Genomic DNA, 23,481 nt, shown 5'->3' with positions numbered 1-23,481 from the left:
TAGAAACCGAATCTAAGATATGATGTGTGGGTTCATACTTGTCATTATTATGATCTTAATACAGCAAGTATACGATTGATAACACAGCACATATTTCAATGCTATTTGTTATTATGTGCTCCAACAAGATAAATCATCTTCTTTTCTGTAGAGAAAGGTATTCTGATGTACCAATTTAACATGTATGTATGTATGTACATAAGATTTCATGGTTATTACCATTAATGTTTATTAATTTATCATACATGTTTTGAAAGAGTGTTATATCCCGAGTCGTTTAGTTTTATTTTTGTGTGATATGTATTCACGCTTGGATGAACAGAGGCATTGTTTCCGAGAGTGCAAAAAATTGACTTGCGAAAAAGCATTAAAGTGAGAGAATGAATTGAATGGATCAAATGAAATGCATTGTATATGCTTTTTCAGAAACAAAGTCACACGCACACGCGCTCGCACGCACACAAACGCATTCACACACACACGCAACAGGGGCGGATCCAGGAATTTCTTTCCGGGTAGGGGAAGGGGGACACACGGTGGGAAAGAGAACATATATATATATATTTTTTAGTCCCGAAAAAAATCGCAACGACTCAGCCAGCCGCTTAAAAAAAAAAGGGGGGGGGGTAAGAAGACACTTTCTTTTTTCTTTTTTGGTCACGACATTTTTAAATTTGACATTTTGCTCGGTTGGGGGGGGGAGGGTAAGGCCATCTTTTTAGGTCAGCCATTGGCATATTTTTTTTTTTTGTGGCCGGGGGTGGGGGGATTGACCCACATTCGTTGCTTCAGCTCTAACTTGGTACCAGCGGATTTTGACAATACTTTTTGAAAAGCCTGCTGTTCAGTCATCCTTGCCAGCACAATTATGAAAACAGTATCATTAGACAGGGTATTAGTTCTTCTTTACCGGATACCGGATACCGGCGCTATATAAATATCCATATTATTATTATATTATTATATGATTCAAGGTCACACAGGTTATACATTTTCAATTAGAAGCTACCAAAGTTGGGAACACTTTTTGTATACGCACTGTACACCTGTTTTATTTCCCCTTTCTCCTTCTCTCTACTCACCTCCACCCAGGCGCGTACACAGGGGGGGGGGGGGGGGGGTTGGGGGTTGAACCCCGCCCCCTTTGGTATTTTTATGTGTGTAAACCCCCCTAAAAAAAACCCCTTTGTTTTTTTTTTTTTTTATACAAAGAAACATGCCATGAATTAACCTTTACATCACATCAAAGAATTTCTTTCTCCTTCAATAGAAGAGACGCCCCTCAGCCATCAGCCATTTGGACTCAAAAAAAAGAAAGAAAAAAAAGTGTCCGCTTACTCCCTCTCTCTTTCTCTCACTCCCTCATTTTCCCTATTCCCGTCTCATTATGCAGCCCTTTTCTCTCTCTCTCTCTCTCTCTTTCTCTCTCTCTCTCTCTCTCTCTCTTTCTCTCTCTTTCTTTCTCTCGTTCTCTCTCTCTCTCTCTCTCTCCCCATACTCACTTTCATTCTTTCTTTTCCACATGTATACTTGCATCTCTCCTAACTCCTTAAACATTTAAATGCACTTGTTTAATGTAATATACAGGGTAATATTTATTTGTAAAAAATTCAGCAAGCAATATACAAACGAAATGTATCCACTTAAAAGTTAGTGCCTATAGTAATCACTCAACCATATTATACATGAAGACTGAAATAAAGCCTTATTACATAATAAGCCTACACTATGTCTCCGTGACGAATATCGAATGAAACTGACTTCCTTACCCGGCAACAGAATATTCACTCTAGTACAGAACACTAATGAGCTACATTGATGAATAAGAAAATTTAAAATCATCATAAAATGAATAAATCACTGGTTACATTTTCTTTGGGTCTATGCTAGATGTACATGTATAGGTCCTACATGTTTAATGAGAGAAATGGTGAGGAAAGATTATGAGTGAACTACATGACTATAGGCCAGTATAAGAATTGAAGAGTCGGTCCCATAAAAAATAATAGACTGTAAAAACCAACCAATCTCACACAATAGGGACTTTTAGATTTGCGTGGACTGATACGTGTGACGTCCATTCGAGGCAGTGCATTAGAAGGACGTCGATCGTAGCAATCCATGTTGTCGTTGTGCAAATCTAAAAGTCCCTAATAATGTGTGAACGTGACCGTGACATATTTCCTGATACGAACATGATTTCCTTGGGCTATACAATAATAATTATGATATTGATTGTAATTTAATTGATTCCTGGAAAGCGTTCGAGGCCATGTGAAACGTTTATCATAATATTCATACCTTCTAGTCTATTCCATCAAATCATATAAAGTGTGTTCTATGGAAAGCTTCCTGGTAGATTACTTAAACGCGCGATCGCATAGACTTTCGCGAATCAGCTCAATATCCTGTTGTATATTCCATGGAAAGCATGTCGTGATTACGTCATACTTCGTTGTACGCTGCAATATCCGAACATTTTAATACGCGGTGGTAAAGGCTGTCAAAATGTCCTTACTAAAATAGGTTTAATTGTGATTTTTTTTGAGGGGGATCATTCTTGGAATTAATTTCGATAACGACCCCCTGCTATCTACTTGTCTCTACAAAATTTCAAATGAGATGATAATGATATGCCTTTAAAGGCAGGCTTTACTACTTCAGCTAGAAGGGATTAGACCACCCAGCGAGCCAGCGAGGTCACTGTGACAGGTGGCTATCTCATTAACTCAGCTCTCATTTAACATAAGAACAAGAGGATAATGGGGGACCAACAGGCGCTGATTGGGGAAGTTTTCTATATAGAGGGAGCAAGTAGCTACAAGTAGGACAGTGTGGCTTTAATGTGAAAGAGAAACCGCAGGGGTGTTATCCCGGAAAATGCAAATGTGGCAGGATTTTGCTCCATTATCAAATTTTGGATTTCGAAGCCTATCAATACGCTTGCTCATCCAATAAAAATACTTCAGGACTTCTGATATAATTATCCAAGATCAAAGATCACGAAATTCGTGAAATTAGTGGTGATAAAATTCGTTCAATTTTCTTCGTTTTTTCCCGATTGAAGTTGAGTCTCGATTGAGTCTACTTCTTCCACGGGAAATCGTCTCCCTCGGGATCGTCCATGACTTCGTCTCTTGCCTTCGAGCAGACGATAGCTCCGGTCTTGCTATCGATGATGATGAAGGTCGGGATTCCTTCCACGCTGAACTTCGTACCCAGCTTCCCCTACAATGAAACAGAACGAAAAACAGATGAATATTGTGATGTTCTTGACGTATCTTGTATGCAAGGAGAACAAGTATGGAAAATGATGTCCATCATGCAGCAAAGGGGGAGAAATAAAGCCGAGCTAGTTCAGTTAAGTTGGAGGGGGAACTGAATTCAGACAACAGGGGCGGATCTAGCTTTTTGCTAAGGGGGGGGTTTGACCAAAATAATGACGATGCAGAGCATCGTCCACGAGCCGCGTAGCGGCGAGCCGATTTTTTTTGGGGTGTTTATTTGAACCCCGTAAGTGATGTTTTCCTGGCATCTATTAACACAATGGAGACCATAAAAAGCAGTGCATGATAACGTCTGTTTAAATCAAGTAACAGCTTAATACACAGTTATATCCAGCCTTTTTATCATGTGTTTGGTTAAGTTACCAGATGAGTTGAATATCTTCTCACAATATTTGCACTTGAAAGGGTTTCTCTCCAGCGTGCGTTCTTTTTTCTTTTTTTTTTTCTTTCTTTCTTTTTTTTTTTTTTTTTTTTTTTTTTTGGGCCGCCCAAGGGGGGGGGGGGTTTGAACCCCCTAAACCCCCCCCGTAGATCCGCGCCTGAGACAAGGATTAAGAGGCGAGAACAGTAAAACGCCGGAAACGTTTTCTTTCTCTAGTGCGCTTCGCGTGCTCACTACCACCCCCTTAAATAAAATCTTAGCTACCCACTTTTTCAGTGCAGTTAAAAACTACGAGTAAAAGTTGAATAGGGAGAGGGGGTCAAAGCGGTAGCTGCCCCTCTTGTTAATTTTAAAAAATGTTGAAAAATGAAAGAGCGGAAATATCTCCGCGTGGTAATTGCTCCCCCTCTCTCTCTCTCTCTCTCTCTCTCTCTTTCTCTCTTGCTAACACTTTCTTTCTCCCGATCATGACAGTGCCATAATTTGTGTCAAACAGATGTCAGAAATGTCAGTAATTCCAGACCCTGCGTTTTCCATCAAATGCAGAAAGGAATTAAACCCCGGCCCCCCCCCCCCCCCCCCCCACTCAGAGGTCGGAATGACCGCATGCGTGTTGCCAAAATGTCCGGTAAAGGGGTACTTTTCGTGCGACAAAGTCCGGCCCGAGAATTGTAAAAAAAAAAGGGGTGTATTTGACTTTTCACCCGGAGATTTCTTTAAAAAGGGGGTGTTTTTTTTTTTCTCTCTCATCTTTTTGGACTCCTGAGAAATTATTCCGAATTTAGGGGGGTACATTGAGCATTTTTCCTGATTTAGGGGGGTCTCCAAGGCAGGAAAAGCCCGCGAAAAGCCCGCGAAAGGGGGGTTCGGAAATGTTGGCAGTCCTCAGATAGGGGGTGCTTTCAAAAAGAGGGTACGAGCATATGCGTACCCTAAATAACACTGAGTGGGGGGGGGGGGGGCCGGGAATTAAACCTGGGAGGTGAAAACAAAATCTCACCCTTCCCTTCCGACATTCATGTTTACCTGCACCTATAGCTGCGATGATTTAAAAGCAATGTGATAACAGCATACTTCGCCATTAGAAAACATGTATAATGCCTTTACTTCCTTCCTTCTCTATCTCTTTCTCTATGATCACTATGAACATGACGGACAAAGAAAGAGGACAAAATATGCAGTTCCTCATGCATTCTACCCTCAACCATTGCTATGGTAGACAAAGGAACATCCCCCACTGCTATTATGTAAAAATGTGTAGAACAGGTGAATATGCATGTGACACCTGTTCTACACATTTTTACATAATAGCAGCGAAGTGATGTTCCTTTGTCTACCACAGCAATTGTTGAGGGTAGAATGAGGAACTGTATATTTTGTGCTCTTTCTTTATCTTTCTCTTTCTCTATAATAGCTCTCTTTTTATCCAAATCATCGTGTGACGCGTGCCAAACAGATGTTTGAAATTTGAGGAAATTGTAACAGCTATTATAAACATGCCAAAAAATACAAAATATATGCCATCTCCCATCAAAAAATGTATTTCTTAATTGTTCAATAAAAGAGTACGCCCCCCCCCCACCCCTCACTGGCAATTTTCCAGCAAGCTCATCTGAAATAATTGAGGGGGGGGGCTCATCGTGGCCATGCTTTGCACTTCAGAACTCACCTTTCTCTCTCGGTCAACGTAGGGCAGGCTTAACCATGGCATGTCTTTAAAGTAACCATCAAAGTCCTCTTGGCTCTGATCTGAACTCACGAAGACAATCTCCAGCTTGCCTTCATTTTTCTTCGTGAAGGCCTTGTAAAACTCAGCCAGAGTCGGGGTGAACATTCGGCAAGGGGGGCACCAGTGAGCCGAAAAATAGAGGCCTACGTATCTGCCAGATCCAGCGAGAGTCGATGTCGCTACTTCGGCCCCACCCGCTCCATGTAATGTTTCTCCAAACAGCTCAACAAGCGCCATGATCAGAGAGTGTTCGAGAGAATTAATGACTGAACGAAAGTGTGACAGAACAACAACTACGATGTGCACTAACTTATGTCCTAATGATTGTACAGCGGCGGTTTGCCGTGCTTTATACCTGGGGATCAGAAAGCAATTGACGATGACGTAACAATTATTATAAACACGCTTATTCCAGACATTACGTAATGCCCTAAGAATATTCATATACTCGACTGAAACCACGCGTAGTCCATGCTGAAACAAAATCAATAGTCACCGTTATTTCACTGACGTGGTGCAATCCGGAGGTTAGTGTTGAGCTGGCAACAAGAAAACATTCACCGGATGAGTAACGCGGAGGATATAGACATGTTTCTGATGATACTATCTTTCGTTTCTCAGTATAGAACATTGTAGAAAAATTGACTATTTTTTTCGTTCATATAATTATGATTATGGATGTTTAATTTTTAAGAATCCTTAGGGACGAACTAGGCATAACTAGGTATTTTAAAACTCAGTGATACAGTGATAGATAGAGTCAGTGTAGCATCTTTCGTAGGAATTTAAATTGAAACCTTGATGTGGAAGGAGCAAATTCAGAACATTAATAAGTGTATATATACGGAGGAAGATTAGACTGCTGTGGAAGTTGAGACATAGCAACAACTAATGAATGCTAAGATAGATAGGCTAATGTGCACATCGCATGATAGCAGGTGATTTGTGGCTTGTGGAGAGAAACTTGCATAAATTGAAATACATACATTCAAACATGTCGACTGAATACAATTTTATGAAGAGGTATAATTATTGAACATGTTTCTTTCAAAATAATGTAGCGTTAATTCCATCGAGGCTAAGTATGCAGGTAACAGTATGAGATTTGACAAGATATGATATCTAAAAAACTACTGCGACCGATTTAGACCGGATAGTCGTCAGTCAGTTTGACATGTGAAGCCCCCCCCCCCCCCCCCAAAAAAAAAAAAAAAAAAAAAAAAAAAAAAACAAACAAACAAACAAACAAAAACAAAAACTAAAACAAAAAACAAGAAAGCAAGGAGAGAGAGAACAAGTCCGTCAAATTCTAACTAGACTAAGCAGGTTAGGATAAAGGAGAAAATGAGAAGCACTGAATGAAATATCTCTGTAAAAAAATAGTAGTAATCATGAATCTTTGAATATTCGTCAGTTTACTAAACAATCGGCTTCCTTTTTGTATACATGTTACCTGGCAGTTTTATCCATGATATAGGTTATAAAAAGAACCTTTAGATCATCCCTCTGGACCATTGTTCTCTCTGTCTGTCTCTGTCTGTCTCTGTCTCTCTCCCTCTCTCTCTCTCCCTCTCTCTCTCCCTCTCTCTCTCTCTCTATCTATCTCAGTCTCTATCTTTTGTTGACACCCCTTCCCTTACATCATCTTTCCTCCACTCTTTCGCTATGTCATTCCAAAGCCTACCATAGCGACAGAGAGGAGGAAAGTTTATCGATTATGTTTGTATAATGACAACAAAGATTATAAGCGCATTATGCGTAAAATAAACTGTCAACTATAAATTGGCAAACATTGGCAACTGAAACTCCCATTTTAGACATTATAGATAGGTGTTAGAGAATGCACTTTACAAAAATGATAGTAGAAATATTTACGCATGACTTTACGAACGACTCGTATATGAAAAGCCAAATTGGATGCTCAATCATTATTGATTATTATTTATTAAGTTCAACTGTGCAGATGTAGATTAACATTCTTATTATAACAAACGTTTTTAATGCAAAGTATATATTTTTTTTGCCATAATTTAATTGAGGTTATTGGAAATTTCAGAAAAAACTTTGGGCATCCTATCTGGCACTTCATATACAAGTCGTTCGTAAAGTCATGCGTAACTTTACGAACTCTTTATGAAACACCCCCAGGTATTACAGAAATGAAACTAGATTATTACAGACTCGTATTTTCTTTCATATATCTACAAGAAAAAGAGACATTTTGGTACACGAATAGTTGAAATTGCTCTAATTCATCAATTTAAAAGTGTGTATTAAAATGGCAAAATTTTATTTTTATTTGAAAATAGTTACTCTAAATCTGATATCAGAAATTTATTGGCAAATAAATAGAGTAGTTTTTTTAATGAAATATTCACATGTTTTGATAGGATGGTCATAACACGCAAAAGTAGAACATGTGGAAAGGAAAATGATACAAAAAACAAAATTATACGCGTACATGACCTCATCGACCCCCCCCCCCCCACCCCCATCATGCGTCTCAGTCAAATTTAAGACATGAGTTAAAAGAAAACGCATATAAAGGGGTGATTTTTTTTTTATAGATTGGACGCGGTCCGCGCGATGCCGCTTTAAAGGGACTTGGTAACATCGTTCAGATGAGTGGTGCTAAGGTAGTGAACTCAATGCTAGATGTGCAATTAAAGATAATCTGAAAGTTTGAGTGAATACTATCGGCCTCCCCCTGTAGGTCAAGGAGACGAAGGAGTCACTATTATTAATGATAACAATTGGGAAAAACTGATCTGATCGATTCCTTAATTCTCCCAACTATATCTTAATATATTACAGGGGCGGATCCAGGAATTTCTTCCCGGGGGGGGGGGGGGGGGCACATGAGGGGGCACACGGTGGGTAAGAGAACATATATATATTTTTGTTTTAGTCCCCCCAAAAATCGCAAAGACTCAGCCAGACGCTGAATAAGCGGGGGGGGGGGGTAAGAGGACACTTTTCATCTTTTTAGGTCTGCCATTTTTTTTTTCAATAAAAAAAAATGATTTAATTTTTGGGGTCGGGGGGGAGCACAACGTCCCTCTTTTTCGGTGCATTTTTGACGAATTTAGGGCTGATTTTAGCATATTTTTTTGGCCGGGGGGGAGCACGTGCCCCCTCCCCCCCCCCCCCCCCCCCCCCTAGATCCGTCCCTGCGCACACACGCGCGCACACAACACACATGTATATATATTTCCCCTTTTCTGATTAAGCATTGATTTTTTTTTTATCAAGATCGCTCAATGTTTAAGTGGCATAACCCTGACAGTCTTTCCCTTTAGTACACATTCACTGCCACCATCATGTCATCATCATCATCATTGTCATCATCTTAATCTTCATCATCATCATCATTATCATCATCATCATCATGAAGCACAACATCTGCCAATACGCACCATGAGGCCAGCGGCCACTCAACTTTTTGTACGAGAACAAGAATTCCCGACAAAAAGTAACAGTTTGGGTGGGTCTGGTCGGGAATGGAACGCTTATTTGTGTGCGTGTGCCTGTGCGTGTGCGTGTGTGTGTGTGTGTGTGTGTGTGCGCGCGCATGTGTATGTGCATGTGTGCGTGTGTGCAGGGGTGCGTGAATGTGTGTATTTTTGTCTGTCTGGCTGTCTTTGTTCAAAACACTATTTTATTCCTCACCCAGCAACTTGGCGCAGGTGAGATCTGGCAGTCTTGTAAAGGATGTCTGATGTTCAGTCATGCATGCAGAGATTCAAATGAAAATGGTACCTAAATGTACTGGGAGGATAACTCTATTATAACATATCATGAAACCCATGATAAAATATTCATACCTCAAACAATACAACTTTTAAAAAGTGGGACATTTTTTCTGACTCACTCTGTACAGCGCACATGTCCGTCACGTTGTGACGCTCCTGGCGCTGCCCCGATTATACCATGGCTTTAGCAAGGCGGCAAATACGGCGCTCTAGCATTTCAAGGAATTAATTCCTGCCAGGTACCCATTTGCATCACCTAGGTTGAGTGTGGCAAATGTAGATCAATGCTTGCAAAATGTCGTGCCGCGGCGGGACTCGAACCACGGACCTTGTGATCGACAGTCCGGCGACGTACCCACTCGATAATGAAATAAACCTTAAAAAGAATCGTTTTTGATAAAACTTTAAAAGTTTACGCCGTTACTTAAGTTGTAATGAAGTTATTGCAATTTTCAGATTTAATGGCTAGAGAGACAGAGAGAAGGAGAGAGAGAGAGGGAGAGAGAGAGATACGTGGCATGCGCATCGACTGAATATGGGAGAAGTCTAGGAATACGAATTACGGTTACATTTGGCCTCACTTTGTTATAACGAGTCACGCAAATTGGTTTCATGCTATAATCGTTGAAACAAGAAAACAAAAATGCAAGGAAAAAAACCAAAAGCATCATAAGGATAATGTCACTTTAATATTCCTGCAATCTATTTGGTAACATTCAGTATTTTCAAAATATCTAATCGGTATGCATGGGTACAGATCCGGAGTTTCTGAAGATTTTTTTTTTTTTTTTTTTTTTTTTTTTTTGGGGGGGGGGGGGGGTCCGTATAATATTTGATAAGCCCAAATCAAGAAAATATGTACTTGAACCCCCCAAAAGAAAGTATAGGGTAGGTGCAAGGAATTGGAGACTACCAAGCTTGAACCCATCACTCTCTGTCAGTGTTGGCTCCATTATTGCTATAGCGCCATTTGTGGCCTTTAATGACACTACTGCATATATCCAATTCATTTCGAAGACTACAATGTGCCCTTTCTCCGAGAAAATTGGCAAAATTGACCAAGGTAACCAATTTTGATCGTAAAATTTTGCTCCGATATAAAAACACAATTTTCGTTGAATGTTGTCGTGTATACAAATATTTAGGGGTGGCTCTTAAAAAGTAGTTTTAAAATGAAGTTTATGAAGTGTGCCAACCATCACAAAAAACTTATGGCCATTGTATGTTGCGAATGGGTGTTGCACAGCACATTATTAATGTTGTCTGATCAGAAATGTGTGCAGGCAATGGGGGATACCAGGTTCAAGATTTATTATTATTATTATTATTATTATTAATTTATTGGTATATAATGATCGACCAGCAGCACAAGGCTGAAAGGGTCAATTTACAAAGGTACAGTGATGTGAATTATAAACATGTAGAATAGCATTACGAAACATAGTAAATAAATCTGTAAAATAATGACAATACAGCAGAATTATATTGCATTCGTTTATGCACATTACGTGAAAGGATGTACTAGCAGAAGATATACGAGAGCAGGGGAAGGTATATGGCTCATGAAAGTGAGAGTGGTCAAGCGAATGGAGTAGAGAGAGAGGATGGGAGAAAAGGGGAGGTACAAAGAGAGAAAGGAAGAGAGAGAGAGAGAGAGATAGATAGAGAGAGAGAGAGAGAGAGAGAGCAGGGAATGGAATGATCATAATTAAATAAACATATTATTCCTAATTACAGTCATGTAATACATTAATGAAAATTAAGAGAGTCAGATTTCGGCGAGACAACAATAATCATCATACAAGTACATGATAAAAGAGAGAAAAGGGAAGGTTAAAAGAAAAAAAGAAGGAGAGAAGTTTGAAGAGAGAGAAAGAGAGAGAGAGAGAGAGAGAGATGGGGGGTTCCATGACATTTGCTCCGGCGACAATTGCTCCGCTGTAAATTTCATACACTAATCGAATGGCTAACTTCAACCCTGGATTCAACACTATACCCTACCCTAAACCTAACCCTAAACCTAACATAAAACCCTATTGAAACCCTAACCCTAACCCTACATCTTAGACGAAATAAAGCCCGGAGCAATTGTCGCAGGAGCAAATGTCGTGTCACCAGATGGGGTTCCATGGGGTCGTTTGTTGTAAATGTCGAGGACAATCAATGACCCGATACTGGTTAAATTACACTAAGTTCATTGGCTGCATATATCTCTTTCAAAAAGTGTTTGAACTAATAGTGTGGTACGGTTTGTCACTGAAACAGCTCCCGTAGGATTTTTGTGCCAAAGTTGATTTTTTTTTTTTTTGTTGCATTTTTGGATTCATTGGGTCCAAGCTATCAGAAATTAATGGGGCTCAAATTTTCCCGAAGACACCAAATTTCCCTATTGCGCGTTATATAAGCCATTTTGGCGCCACATATGGACCCCCCCCCCCCCCCCCAGGAAATGAAGGAGGGGTCTGAAAATTTGAACCCCATCATTTTTGGCCAATTACCTGCACATGTAGGTAATGTTAGACCTTTGGTGCTGACGTCATTAAACATTGTTATCTTATTAATCAGTTACATCATGCCCACACTTTTGTTACCAAATAAAGAGAAGAAGTTACTGAAGAGAATACAACAATTTCTGTATATGAAGAGCTTAATTCCAAAAGGCGCTAAATCCATTTTTTACCAAAATGGAGTTATTAGTATGAGTACATACCAGTTGCACATGCGCATTTAAATCACCATTCCTTTTCTCAAAATAATTTTCAGAAATATGAAAAAAATTGACACAAACAATTTGTTTAGTTCCAAAAGGCGCTAAATCCAAAAGTGTTTAATTCCAAAAGGCGCTATATCCACCTTGTGTGTTTTGATCAATCAGAGCGCAGTATTGTTCTAGTGACCCGGATTGACAACAGCCTTTAGCTTGCTGCTTGCATCGAGTCTCGAGATCGATCGTATTTCTGCAGTATTTACAGTGTTTTGATAGTCTTTAGCTCACTTAGCAGCTTGGATGAGGGAGGAGTGCTAGTTGAGAGAACCAACAATCCAAGAAAAAGGAAGCGTAATGAAAAATAATGGGCCAAAAACCAGAACAAGAAAGATCATAACACCGCTCCTGGTAAGTTTAGTCCCACTTACTCATTTTTGTGTTAGTGTGTAATTAAGTGCAGATGCATTTGCATTATATTGCATTGAATGAATTGTAATACTAATAGGTAATAGTCTAACTAAGACTATTGCAATTCTGTTTGCATGTAGTATGAGCTCAAGGCTTAACCAAAACGAATTACTAGATACAATTTTGTAATTGAACTGAGGCCGTGAGGGTAAATTACGTGTTTACTGCCGCGCCACGGCTTCGCCTTCGCCGGCTTCAGTTACTGGTCACTGGCTTTGGTCACTATCTGCCCTGGACCTGGTGCAGTAGTTTATGGATATTTCACAAGCCTTTGTTACACCATGCCATAGCATAAGTGTAATGATAATTTGCCATCTATTAAGAAAATATCTGCTGTAAGTCTGTAACAAACATTTTGTATTTGAGTGCAGTCATAATCAGTGTTTTGTTAAATTTGAGGAATTAGTTTTCGTGGAATACCTGATGTTTACCATGATGACTTTCGTTTTATCGATAGGGAAGCAACCAGCCATTGGATGCCAGCACATGCCTCACAGCTTTTGTAAGGTGTCTTTGCTAACAGAAGGAGACATCACAGATACTTTCCAGGACTGCTACAGAGACTCGAACAACCGCGGCAAGATTAATTCATCATGTGCCACTTACAACTCAATCCAGTCATGCGCCATCAAGGAAATGGTCCACAACCAAGGAGAGAGCGGAACTATGCTCCAACATTTCAAGTAAGTTTTTAATTGAGTCATTAAAAAAAATAATCATTTGCTTGCAAATCAAATTGTTGAATACAGATCATACACAATTGCCAGAATTTATACCAATTATCTCATTGCAATAATTTTCTGTTAATTTTAATTGAGTTGTTTAGTCGCTGGGGTTTTTCTTGCTACTGGGGGGGGGGGGGGGGGGGGGGCTTACATTTTTTGTCATGTGTAATATGCTATCTATGTTACACATGTCAAACTAGGTCGTAATGTTGTTTTTATTTTATACCGGGTAGCGTCGGTTGAACCATAAACAACTGGGTCAAAGTGAATTCACGAATTCCCCTCGCGCAATCAACATACACTGCATGTCACACTGTGCAAAAAAATGTGCACTCGCGCAATGCAATTCTGTATGTAGATAACATGCACGAGCAGTATAGGCAAGGACAGTTGGTGGGAGGGGGGGGGGGGCTATGCTTAGTATTACAAACTTGTTTATTTAGATTAAATGAAACCAACAAAAATAAACTTTTCATGTACGGTTTTTGTGATTTATAATACAGGTAGCTGGAAATGTCCATTAACAATGTTTCACTTTTAATTTACAGATAACGACACAGCAAGGGGAAAATGTGGAGGTGTGCTCCGGAAGATTCAGATCCATCCTTGTACTGGTAGGAAACGTCTGGGCAACCTAATGAAGTACGCCTGCCATTCAAAATCACAGGGGCCAAACGCATCTACATGAGACCAGCTCCAGCCCCAGTCACTGTCGCCAAGTATTATAGCGCACCTGGAGATGAGTACACCATATTGAAGAGAGGAAAGAGATGGAGTACTCTTCTGGTCAATCAGCTCCCATTGTTAAGCTGTGTAAAGCCAGCGAAGCAGCGGGATGTAGCAAATCTTATACGAGCGATGGGGGTGGAGCTTCAAGTGGACCCGCTAGTAGGGTATGGGCCACGCAACTTCATTCAGGAAGTAGGTGCCTTTTACAAAGAGGTGTGCGCACTTACTGATGCAATGGACGTAGACAGTGATGAGGACGAAGGCATCATTGCTGCCTATGAAGATTGACATTTGATTTCATGCCTTTTACACAGTTAATGGATCAGTTTAAACTATTTAATTCAAGAACAGAGAAGGCTTCTAAAATGTGCATTCATTGAGCAGTGCAGTTGGAATCAAATCCCGTTTTATTACCCATGTATGCATTTTGTTGTAAGTAGCGCTGGTAATTATTAATGCAAATTTACTAAACCAGAATGCATGCACACAGATAATTAATATTTGACGCTTTGCTACCTTCACTGTATAATAACAACTAATTGATTGTGGCTAATCTCACAACTTTACAGTAGATTGTAGGCCTACTGATATTGTATGGGTAGAGTTTTATTGCTCCTACTTCCATTAGGATGTTAACAAACAATTATTCAAATAATATGTATGCATAATCAGCACTCAAGTATGTCTTTTATCTGCTGTTTATGAGGAGTGAGTTACATTAGTGAACTATGAATACTTTCCATTGTAAGGTATCTTCTTGTTGACATTCATATGATATTGTTAAAGAAACTGTACATTAATGACTGTATGTTAATTATTTAAGTACTTGCCAATTCTTGTATGTCTTAATTAACTCACCGTTATGACATGAGATAATGAGTAAAGCAAATTTACAAGATTTTCAAATTTCACACAATACAAGTCTTTACTGCCTGTTTATTTTGTCAATTTAAAAATGTGCTGAGTCACCCGAGTGGTTGTATTTTTGTTACAAGTTGAATAGAGAGAACATTTTTATGATTGAAGTTGTCCATGTACTAACTATTTGCGAAATGTGTAACATTTTGATTGAAATTAGTGTGGAGCGAAAACGTCTAGAATAATGAGATGTGAGAAGTATGTTCAACATAATGTAGGCTTTCAATGTGTTAAATGGATAGATATGTGTGTGTTAGACCCTGAATTATAATTAAAGAAGTATGTTATTACATCCGAACATCATTCTTAAAACCCCAAAAAATAAAAATTTGAAATGCGGAATGACACATCAAAATTTTAATTCCAAAAGGCGCTAAATCCTTGTTTAGTTCCAAAAGGCGCTAAATCCGAACAAATTGAAAAAATAAAAAAATATTAAAAAATAATTACTATGGCAGGATTTCTTTAAGCAATATTTTAATGATCTTTGGGGTAGATCTTTGAACTGTGTGAAAATTTGGCGGTTTCGTTGAAACGAAAGTGGTCTAACAGAAAACCTTGATTTACTCGAAAACGCCAAAAGTGGATTTAGCGCCTTTTGGAATTAAACTCTTCATATGTAACATTTTTCATGTTTATGTAAATTATGTAAATGTACTTAAGGGTCTCCAATTCCCTACACCTACCCTAGGCATTATCATAAAAATGCATTTTTGGTCCAAAAAATATGTGTATAACGTTCAACCACACAAAAGGGTACATGTAAGTATCACATTAGCATTTGGGGAGTGATGGGGCTCTAAGCCGGGGGGTCCTCACGTTTAGCAGTAACGACGAGGGCGGCACAACATGTTGACAATCGTCTTTCGAAAGAGCGGCTGCGACACCAAATAACAGATAGGATTAAAGAAGCTGTTGGCGAACTGAACCCAGACGAAAAAACTGCTTCACATCTCTCGGCAGGTTCTCGTAAGCAATGAGCTGTGGATCGATGGCGTACAGGAAATAGATGATGGAATTAGGTATCCAGGCGATGGCGAAGGAAAAAACTATGTAGGATAGGGTACGGGTGGCCTTCTGCATTTCATTGGTAGATTCGCGGTTGGCAGTAGCAGGACGGTTACTATTGGCTTCCACCTGTAGGTCAAGGAGTCAAAGAAATAGGTTTTAGATTATAATCGTTCAACAAAATGCAAACAAAAGCGAGGAATCATGAGGACAATGCCACTTGATAATTCTGCAATCTCCAGAAATGCATTAACTCTACAGTATCGATTTCCAAGGGGAAAATCTTCATTGTATCTTTCTGCACAATGCATCCTTCTTTTACCGCTTCTTGAATTCATCGTTAAAAGACTCGCAATAATCTAAAGATGCATCACCGGTTCTTTCATTCCTAATGGCGTAACGGTCTGAATTCAGAGTTATTCTCGTATAGGCGCAATCATACCTTCGTCTTAATTCAAAGGCCAGTCAAGATAATTCATCACATCGGAAGCTTAAAGATCCATTAGGCCTTAAAAAGGAGTTCGGTCATGACAATAGTTGAATCAGTTCATTACAATACCCCATCCTCCAACAAATTTCAATAACTCCCACTCTTCCACTGAAGGATAATCTTCCTTTCAAACAAAGTGCAAAGAATAGTATGGCATTTTTCCTTGCAGTTAAAAAGCACTTCAATATCTTTCCCTCAACGTAATCTAATTACAGCTTAACAATGATAGGAACAATTCAAAAATTCGAGTTGAGTCTCCACATTTGAATAGGGCCTTTAATCGGTTCACGGTGTCGGGTTTTCTTTTAATATCTAACGGAAAGGTAACCAAGGAAACAAAATTTCTCCGACATGTCCAAGGTTTTTGACAAGTTCTTACAAAAGTTACCTAGGAAACCCGACTTGCATCATCACCCAGCCCCCAAACATTACACAAAAATAAAGAATACTTCCTTTAATGCACATCTATACATTTCTTCTGTTATGAAACTGAATATTCTGAAATACCATGAACAGAATTTAATTGAATTGTGGCCGAGTCGGATGATTATAATGCGTCAAAATAAAAAGGGCAAAGTAAAAGGATAACCCGTATTTGCCTCTTTTGTTTCCTTCTGTAGTGTTAATGCTTTTCGTCAAGAAAATGTAGGCTAATAATTCACTGCACAAAATAAAGATGTATCATTATAATTATGCAAACGCTATTAACTTCTTAGTTTCTTTCATGAATCTGAATGTTCCCCTTCTTCTTTTGTCAAGAAAGTATAGGCTATTCATCATAAATTGCACAAAGATTTTATACAAAATCACTCCTTTAATGCACATGCTATACACTTTTTTTTTTACTCTGATATTCTTGGTCACCATAAAAAGAAATTGTTGAATTGTGCCCGAGTCTTTTTTTAATGCGAGGACAAATTGATAACAAAACGGGAAGTATTAAAGTAATTTTTTTTTTAATGAAAACAAAAAAAGTGTGCCTCTCTTTTTTCTTCATCACCCCGATTTAGCCGAGGTTTCCCGATATCATGAGCTTTGATTAATCAGGAGTCGCATTTCTGTAAGAAATAGACAATTCTTGTAGTTTATTGACTTATGATTTAATTTTTTGAAAACAATATTTAGTTCGAGGTCTAAACAATTATAAATAGAACTAACTTATAAAACCAAACAGGTCAAGGATTCAAATTTGAGGAGTTGAATTCGTGTTCAAATTATGTTCAAATTGAATTTACGAAAATAGTATCCTTCAACCAAATTTATTAAAGTAGATATTCATTGATTTTAAAAACTAACTTTATTTTCATTATTGCAAAGTTGAAACTTCGATTCGACAAGGTAATCAACATTCAATGCTTGGAAACATTCGAAGTAATGATTATTATGAATTACAAAACGCTTAAATACAGCCCCGGCATAGCACCTGAAGAGCTCTCCGAACGCTGTTGAGATGTGTGAGATCACAGGATGTACATGATTTGCACAAGCAGACGATATCCCATGACATCTCACACATTTTCAGTGCCTGTTTTTTCATCTTCTCTTGAGTTCTTTCTCTTACTTCACTACCGTCAAGCTAAACGTATAATCTATTGCCTCACTCTAAACCCCGCGCATGGTTTTATTTTGATGACAAATGCAGCGATACAAAAATAAAGGAATCCGTCGCTTGTAAACAAAATAAGACGCCATTGTATATTTAGCTGCACACACCACGGTATGGTCGGCGTTTCAAGAGGGAACAAATGCCGTGTTTAATATCATTCCGAGGGTTTTTCAATTTGAAAGTCTGCTTTCTTTGATTGTTAATTATATCCTGTGTATTTACAAACAAAACATTTTAGTTATCAAAATTGGTTTCATATCCCCTTTTGAATGGTTTGAAATGATATCACATTTATATACACTAAACTCATTATAGTTTGAGAAATAATAGCTTTGCAATTATGTTCATCCTTTATGGCATGTCATCTGCTTGGGCAGTATTGGTCCATTATGTGACGTCATTAAATAATAATAATAATAATAATATTTAATTTTTATATAGCGCTCAATACAAACGTCTCGTATATCCAGATGCTATGGAGGTGGTTGTATTTGTATTTTTATAAATCACCCGATATGTAGTTGACCTAAAACTTGTACGATGGCCATCTGTTAGCTTGCCAGTTTCTAATGATATGTTAGTTGACATATTTGTGATTTTCATTGAATTTCCACTTTAACAATATACTAATTCAATTTTTGTTGTTGAAAGATGTAAAATGAAAGAATCGTGCGTAAATGTGAATTAAACTATACTCTAACGTTCAAGGCAAAAAAATTAGGCTATTCTTCACGGTGGGTTAACATTTTTAAAAAATCTCTCTTTTTATGGGCTTACTTAGAATCACCAGTCATCGCGCCCGTTCTGGTGGTCGCGTTACACGATCTTTCGTGAAACTTCCCTAAATTTACCGTTGGGTTTTCAATAAGTTTTGGGTAAATTGGACCAGACTATTTGTAGATGTTTATTTTACAAACATTACCCCGACATTTCGTGAATAAAGAGGCATGTTTTCACAACAGGCCGGGTAACGCGACACCCGACCCGACGCGATGACCCGATAATTCGAAGTAAGCCGATTTTATGTATTTTTCTGAGTGCATTTCGTAAAAGCCATTAAGAAAGAGACCTCGAACATTCGATTTCATTAATGGGACTCTGTGGTTTTTTGCGGTTTTTGCATTTCGTGAATAAAGAGGCACGTTTTCACAACAGGCCGGGTAACGCGACCACCCGACCCACCCGACGCGATGACCCGATAATTTGAAGTAAGCCGATTTTATGTATTTTTCTGAGTGCATTTCGTAAAAGCCATTAAGAAAGAGACCTCGAATATTCGATTTCATTAATGGGACTCTGTGGTTTTTTGCGGTTTTTGCATTTCGTGAATAAAGAGGCACATTTTCACAACAGGCCGGGTAACGCGACCACCCGACCCAACCCGACGCGATGACCCGATAATTCGAAGTAAGCCGATTTTATGTATTTTTCTGAGTGCATTTTGTAAAAGCCATTAAGAAAGAGACCTCGAATATTCGATTTCATTAATGGGACTCTGTGGTTTTTTGCAGGCACGTAGCCAGAGTTCGATGTTTTTTTTTTTTTTTATTATTATTTTTTTTTTTTTGGGGGGGGGGGCACCTACATGTAATCGATCGAGGCAAAAAAAAAGGGGTCTAAAAAAGTTCAAGCGATCTTGGAAATTTTAGAGGGGGCACGTGCCCCCCCCCCCCCCCCCCCCCCCCCCCCCCCCCCTTCGTGCCCCCGTGGCTACGTGCCTGATTTGCCCAGGTGCTTTTATCCGTTCGTTCAATTTTTGTCGTTGGCTATCTTGATGTTCCAAACATTTTAGATTTAGATTTATTTATTTAAAGGTATAGACCAGTTTTGGTCATGCGTGGTATTGACCAGAACAGGTTGATCATCTAGCATTTAAGTATTGGTTTGTAGGCCTACTGCAAGGTTCTGGAATCATCAAAATGATAAGAAATTTGGCCCAGTCCGGGTGAAGTTACAAGCACTGTACACAGAAAGATGAATATGGGACTATGCGACATCTATCCAGGCCGGATCGATATGATAATTTACCAATATATAAATTAGAAGGCGGTTTCCCGGCAAAAATTGTATCATCACATATTAGTCAAAACATATTCTTTCACATGATTGGTAATGAGAGCTTCCATTTCATTTTTTGAAAGGGGGCTTTTCCAAAACTGGTCTATATCTTTAAAGTACTCCCTAATAAGTATATTTAATATCAGTTACGGGGATGGTTTTCTTGTTTAGCAATTTCATCGATTGAAAAGAACTAACTAATCATGTTAAGGTACCTCTTTAAATTCAGGTAAATGTAAGCTTCAATGAGTGTTCATGACATGGTATAGAACCTTATAAAATCCTATAATTCCGTATGCTTTAGAAGTATTAAACTTAATGCAGTGTGGATGTACGAATTTGTTGAATTTGGGCACAAAAATCCAAAGTCCAAAAAAGGGCTGTAAGTTTGAAAGGGGCATGATAAAAACATTTTTAGGGGCATATTGTACTTAAATACATGCCGAACTGGCTTTTATAAAAGGGCACAGGCTGTATTCCCTTAATCCATCCTTACATCATTCAGCACTGTTTGATGAATGGGGTAAAATGAAATTTAAAGAAATCCAATCCGATCCCATTTTAGAAAACAAAACCCGATCGAGATAAATCAAATTAAATCACATCAAATCAAATCGAATCGAATCAAATCAAATCAAATCGTATGATATGAAGACAAATTGAATTTTGATCGCATCACCTTCTGAAACCTTACCTTTCCGCCTTTGCCGGAGGTGTCGCCGTTGGTTTTCACTTGAGCGCTCGATTCCTGCATCTCCATCGTTCCACTGGATGACACATCACTGCAGACAGTCGACAGACTGGTCGAGTTCGACACCTCACCTCCACCATGTTTCCCGAATTGCTTGTTGATACTCTTGCCCCCGACCGTTTTCTTGATTTTGATGTAGATTCGGAGATAGAGGACGGAGATGACTGCGAGCGGGAGACAAAATGTCAAGACAGTCTGGAACATGTTGGCGACGGGGTATCTTGAGAACGAGGCGAGGCAGCTCTTCGTGGAGTTGGAATCAACGATGAAGTCCCAGACGGTGGTGTAGGACACCCAGAACCCGAAGGAGATGACCCAGGTAAGGATGTTGAGGATGACGGCTTTGCGCTTGTTTTTTGTCATATAGTGGTTGATGGGGTCGTAGGTCGCACGATGTCGATCGATGCAGATGATGACCACGCCGACGACAGAGACAGAAAATATTGAATACCGCAAACCTAGGTAAACCTTGCAGAATTCTGGGCTGCCTGGAAAGTAACCGGTGAACGTGTGGATGACACCGATGATTTGGATAAACCCAAGGCCGAGGTCAGAGATGGCGAGGTTGATGATGAAGTAGTTGTTGTAGGTGCGAAGACGCTTCTCGACCGCGAAGGCACAGAGGCTGAGCAGGTTGGTGACGATGATAAGGATGACGAGGCTCGTACCCAGGATAAGGCCTTGGAGGTTGTTGATCGACTTGTAACGCGTCGACCCGCCACCGCCACCGACGATCATCTCGACCGTGGTCACGACGGCATCGTCACTGACATCGTCGAAGAAAGATGTATACGGCTCCACGCTTACAGACAGGTTTGTCATCCTACCTTCAGTTTCGTTTGGTTTGAAATTGAAAACTTTGACGCAAAAGTAAAAAAAAAGTAATGTGTAAGAAGCTGTTAGCTTTTTCACTACAAGCTGGTCTGATCGAAACTATAATATTGCAGCCTCACGATTTTGGGTACCGGGGTAATCGTATACAGAATGAAAATATGTTCCGCCGACACCATAATTTTATATAACTTTAGCATAGGTGTAACGTACGTCATCCTCCAGTATAACAAAAAACATAAGACACCCGCGCATGCATTGTGACCGTCGAAAGTTTGCAGTGTGCTAGAAGGACGTTCACTCATATCATAGTAGGGACTTTTAGATTGAGTGGACGAGAACACGACGAACGCCAACTGACCATGCGTGTCAACGTACTCAACTGCCCATGTTGACTACAATTAGAAATCTTATATTGCACTCGACGATAAACATGCATGCAGGAAGTAACACTATGAACATGACGGACAAGGGAACATCCCTTCACAGCTATTATGTAAAAATGTGTAGAACAGGTGAATATGCATGTTGCACCTGTTCTACACATTTTTACATAATAGCAGGGAAGGGATCGATGTTCCTTTGTCTACCTGAGGAACTGTATATTTTATGCGCACGTGGCATACTAGTACCGTACTAGATTTAGGGAAATCAAGGTTGACGCATTCTCGATCGCCGACTGAGACGACATGACGCATGCGCAGTGCCTTAAAATGACGTCACACGTTGCAGTCAAAGCTGTCGACGTGCAAATCTAAAAGTCCCTATTATATAGAGAGTTAAGCCCATCTGGCCCTGAGCAGGCTTTGGCATCAGATTTAAGAAGGATGAATTCCTAACCTTGGGTATCTAATGATAATTCTCCTCTTTTCTTCCTTACATGTAATATTTGTGAATTCATTTTTTAGAGAAGTGAGAAAGAGCGTACAAAAGGGAACGAGGGAGAGCGAGAGCGGGAAATAAGAGGTTACTATTTGAAAATAATTATCTATCCTTTTTTTCTTAAATATTGTTGCTTGTGAATTCAATTTGAGGAGAGAGAGAGGGAGAACTTATTTGTATTTAAAGCGTTGGGAGATAATTTTTCTCATGTTACATGTACATTTCAAAATAAAGTACAATCTATTTTTTTTGTGATCATAACATAACAATCAACAATACATCATAAATAACATGAAGATAAGTGATCAATAAGGAGTACTGATTTAACTGAGAGAAATGTAATGGGACCTACATCAAAGGACCTACATGTTTATTCTGTACATTTATAAATAATTTATATTGATTACGAATTCTTTACTATTTGTATTGACTTTTAATTCATTTATTAAAAGAATAAAGAGCATTAGAGGGGAAGATAGAGAAGATGGAGGGAGAAAGAATGACAAAGAGAGAGAGAGAGAGAGAGAGAAAAAAAAAAGAGAGAAATATTACAATACGGAGGTTGAGGAAGCATCATCGTTAAATTGCTTTAAACGCAAACTTCGAGTTTTTCTTTTAAGTTCTTACATGTAATATAATTTGTTTGCCCTCCCAACAGTCTTTTTTTTTCTTCAATGTTAATCTTAATTGTTAGTTAATGATGCATATTCCGGTGTTTTTAACGTATACATGAACAAACAAATTACTTTGTGCTATGCTAACTAAATTGCTTGGGTGACTACGCATTTTGACTACGCTTTAAACCGGGTGACTACGGGTATTGGTGCAAACGCATTATTTTGTATAAACAATTCCTTATTTCATTGTGTTTTAAATTCTCCCCTCTTAATTTTTATTGTTTCTTTTATCTACATTACTTTTTTTTCTTCCTGAACCTAAAACATACAAGCCCTGCTTTTTAATAGGTTCCTCATATTCTACTTTATCTATTATATATCAATTGAGAATCATTGACATGTGTTTATTTATACTACAATTGTAATGTATAATTTGTTATTTTATATGTTTGTTTATATTTTCTGTAAAATGTGGAACATTGAATACTGTATATTTTACGCAACCTTTTGGCGTCGTGTCCAGAGAATTTTTATCATTTAC

At 38.8% G+C, this 23,481-nt stretch overlaps 2 protein-coding genes and 1 long non-coding RNA gene across 3 annotated transcripts; 1 reads left to right on the top strand and 2 right to left on the bottom strand.

Moving 5' to 3' along the window:
• Positions 1 to 3,039: 3,039 nt before the first annotated feature.
• Positions 3,040 to 5,731, bottom strand: LOC105441936 (tryparedoxin-like). The gene is made up of 2 exons (XM_030989541.1): positions 5,339 to 5,731; positions 3,040 to 3,228 (listed from the first exon to the last, which is right to left on the bottom strand). The coding sequence occupies exons 1-2, from the start codon at positions 5,633 to 5,635 to the stop codon at positions 3,085 to 3,087; spliced, it is 441 nt and encodes a 146-aa protein (XP_030845401.1). The 5' UTR covers positions 5,636 to 5,731; the 3' UTR covers positions 3,040 to 3,084.
• A 6,364-nt stretch (positions 5,732 to 12,095) lies between these two features.
• LOC115925518 lies at positions 12,096 to 13,680 on the top strand. Its single transcript, XR_004064762.1, has 3 exons — positions 12,096 to 12,265; positions 12,783 to 13,008; positions 13,599 to 13,680. It is a non-coding gene; the product is annotated as an uncharacterized LOC115925518 (long non-coding RNA).
• A 1,679-nt stretch (positions 13,681 to 15,359) lies between these two features.
• LOC591738 (muscarinic acetylcholine receptor M2-like) lies at positions 15,360 to 21,812 on the bottom strand. Its single transcript, XM_791290.4, has 2 exons — positions 20,554 to 21,812; positions 15,360 to 15,834 (listed from the first exon to the last, which is right to left on the bottom strand). The coding sequence occupies exons 1-2, from the start codon at positions 21,430 to 21,432 to the stop codon at positions 15,601 to 15,603; spliced, it is 1,113 nt and encodes a 370-aa protein (XP_796383.3). The 5' UTR covers positions 21,433 to 21,812; the 3' UTR covers positions 15,360 to 15,600.
• Between the last annotated feature and the right edge of the window lie 1,669 nt (positions 21,813 to 23,481).

This window comes from Strongylocentrotus purpuratus, unplaced genomic scaffold (assembly GCF_000002235.5).
Source record: "Strongylocentrotus purpuratus isolate Spur 01 unplaced genomic scaffold, Spur_5.0 spur5_scaffold_18, whole genome shotgun sequence".
Lineage (NCBI taxonomy): Eukaryota > Metazoa > Echinodermata > Echinoidea > Camarodonta > Strongylocentrotidae > Strongylocentrotus > Strongylocentrotus purpuratus.
Note: the sequence above shows the minus strand (reverse complement) of the source record. Positions and strands in the feature narration are given on the sequence as shown.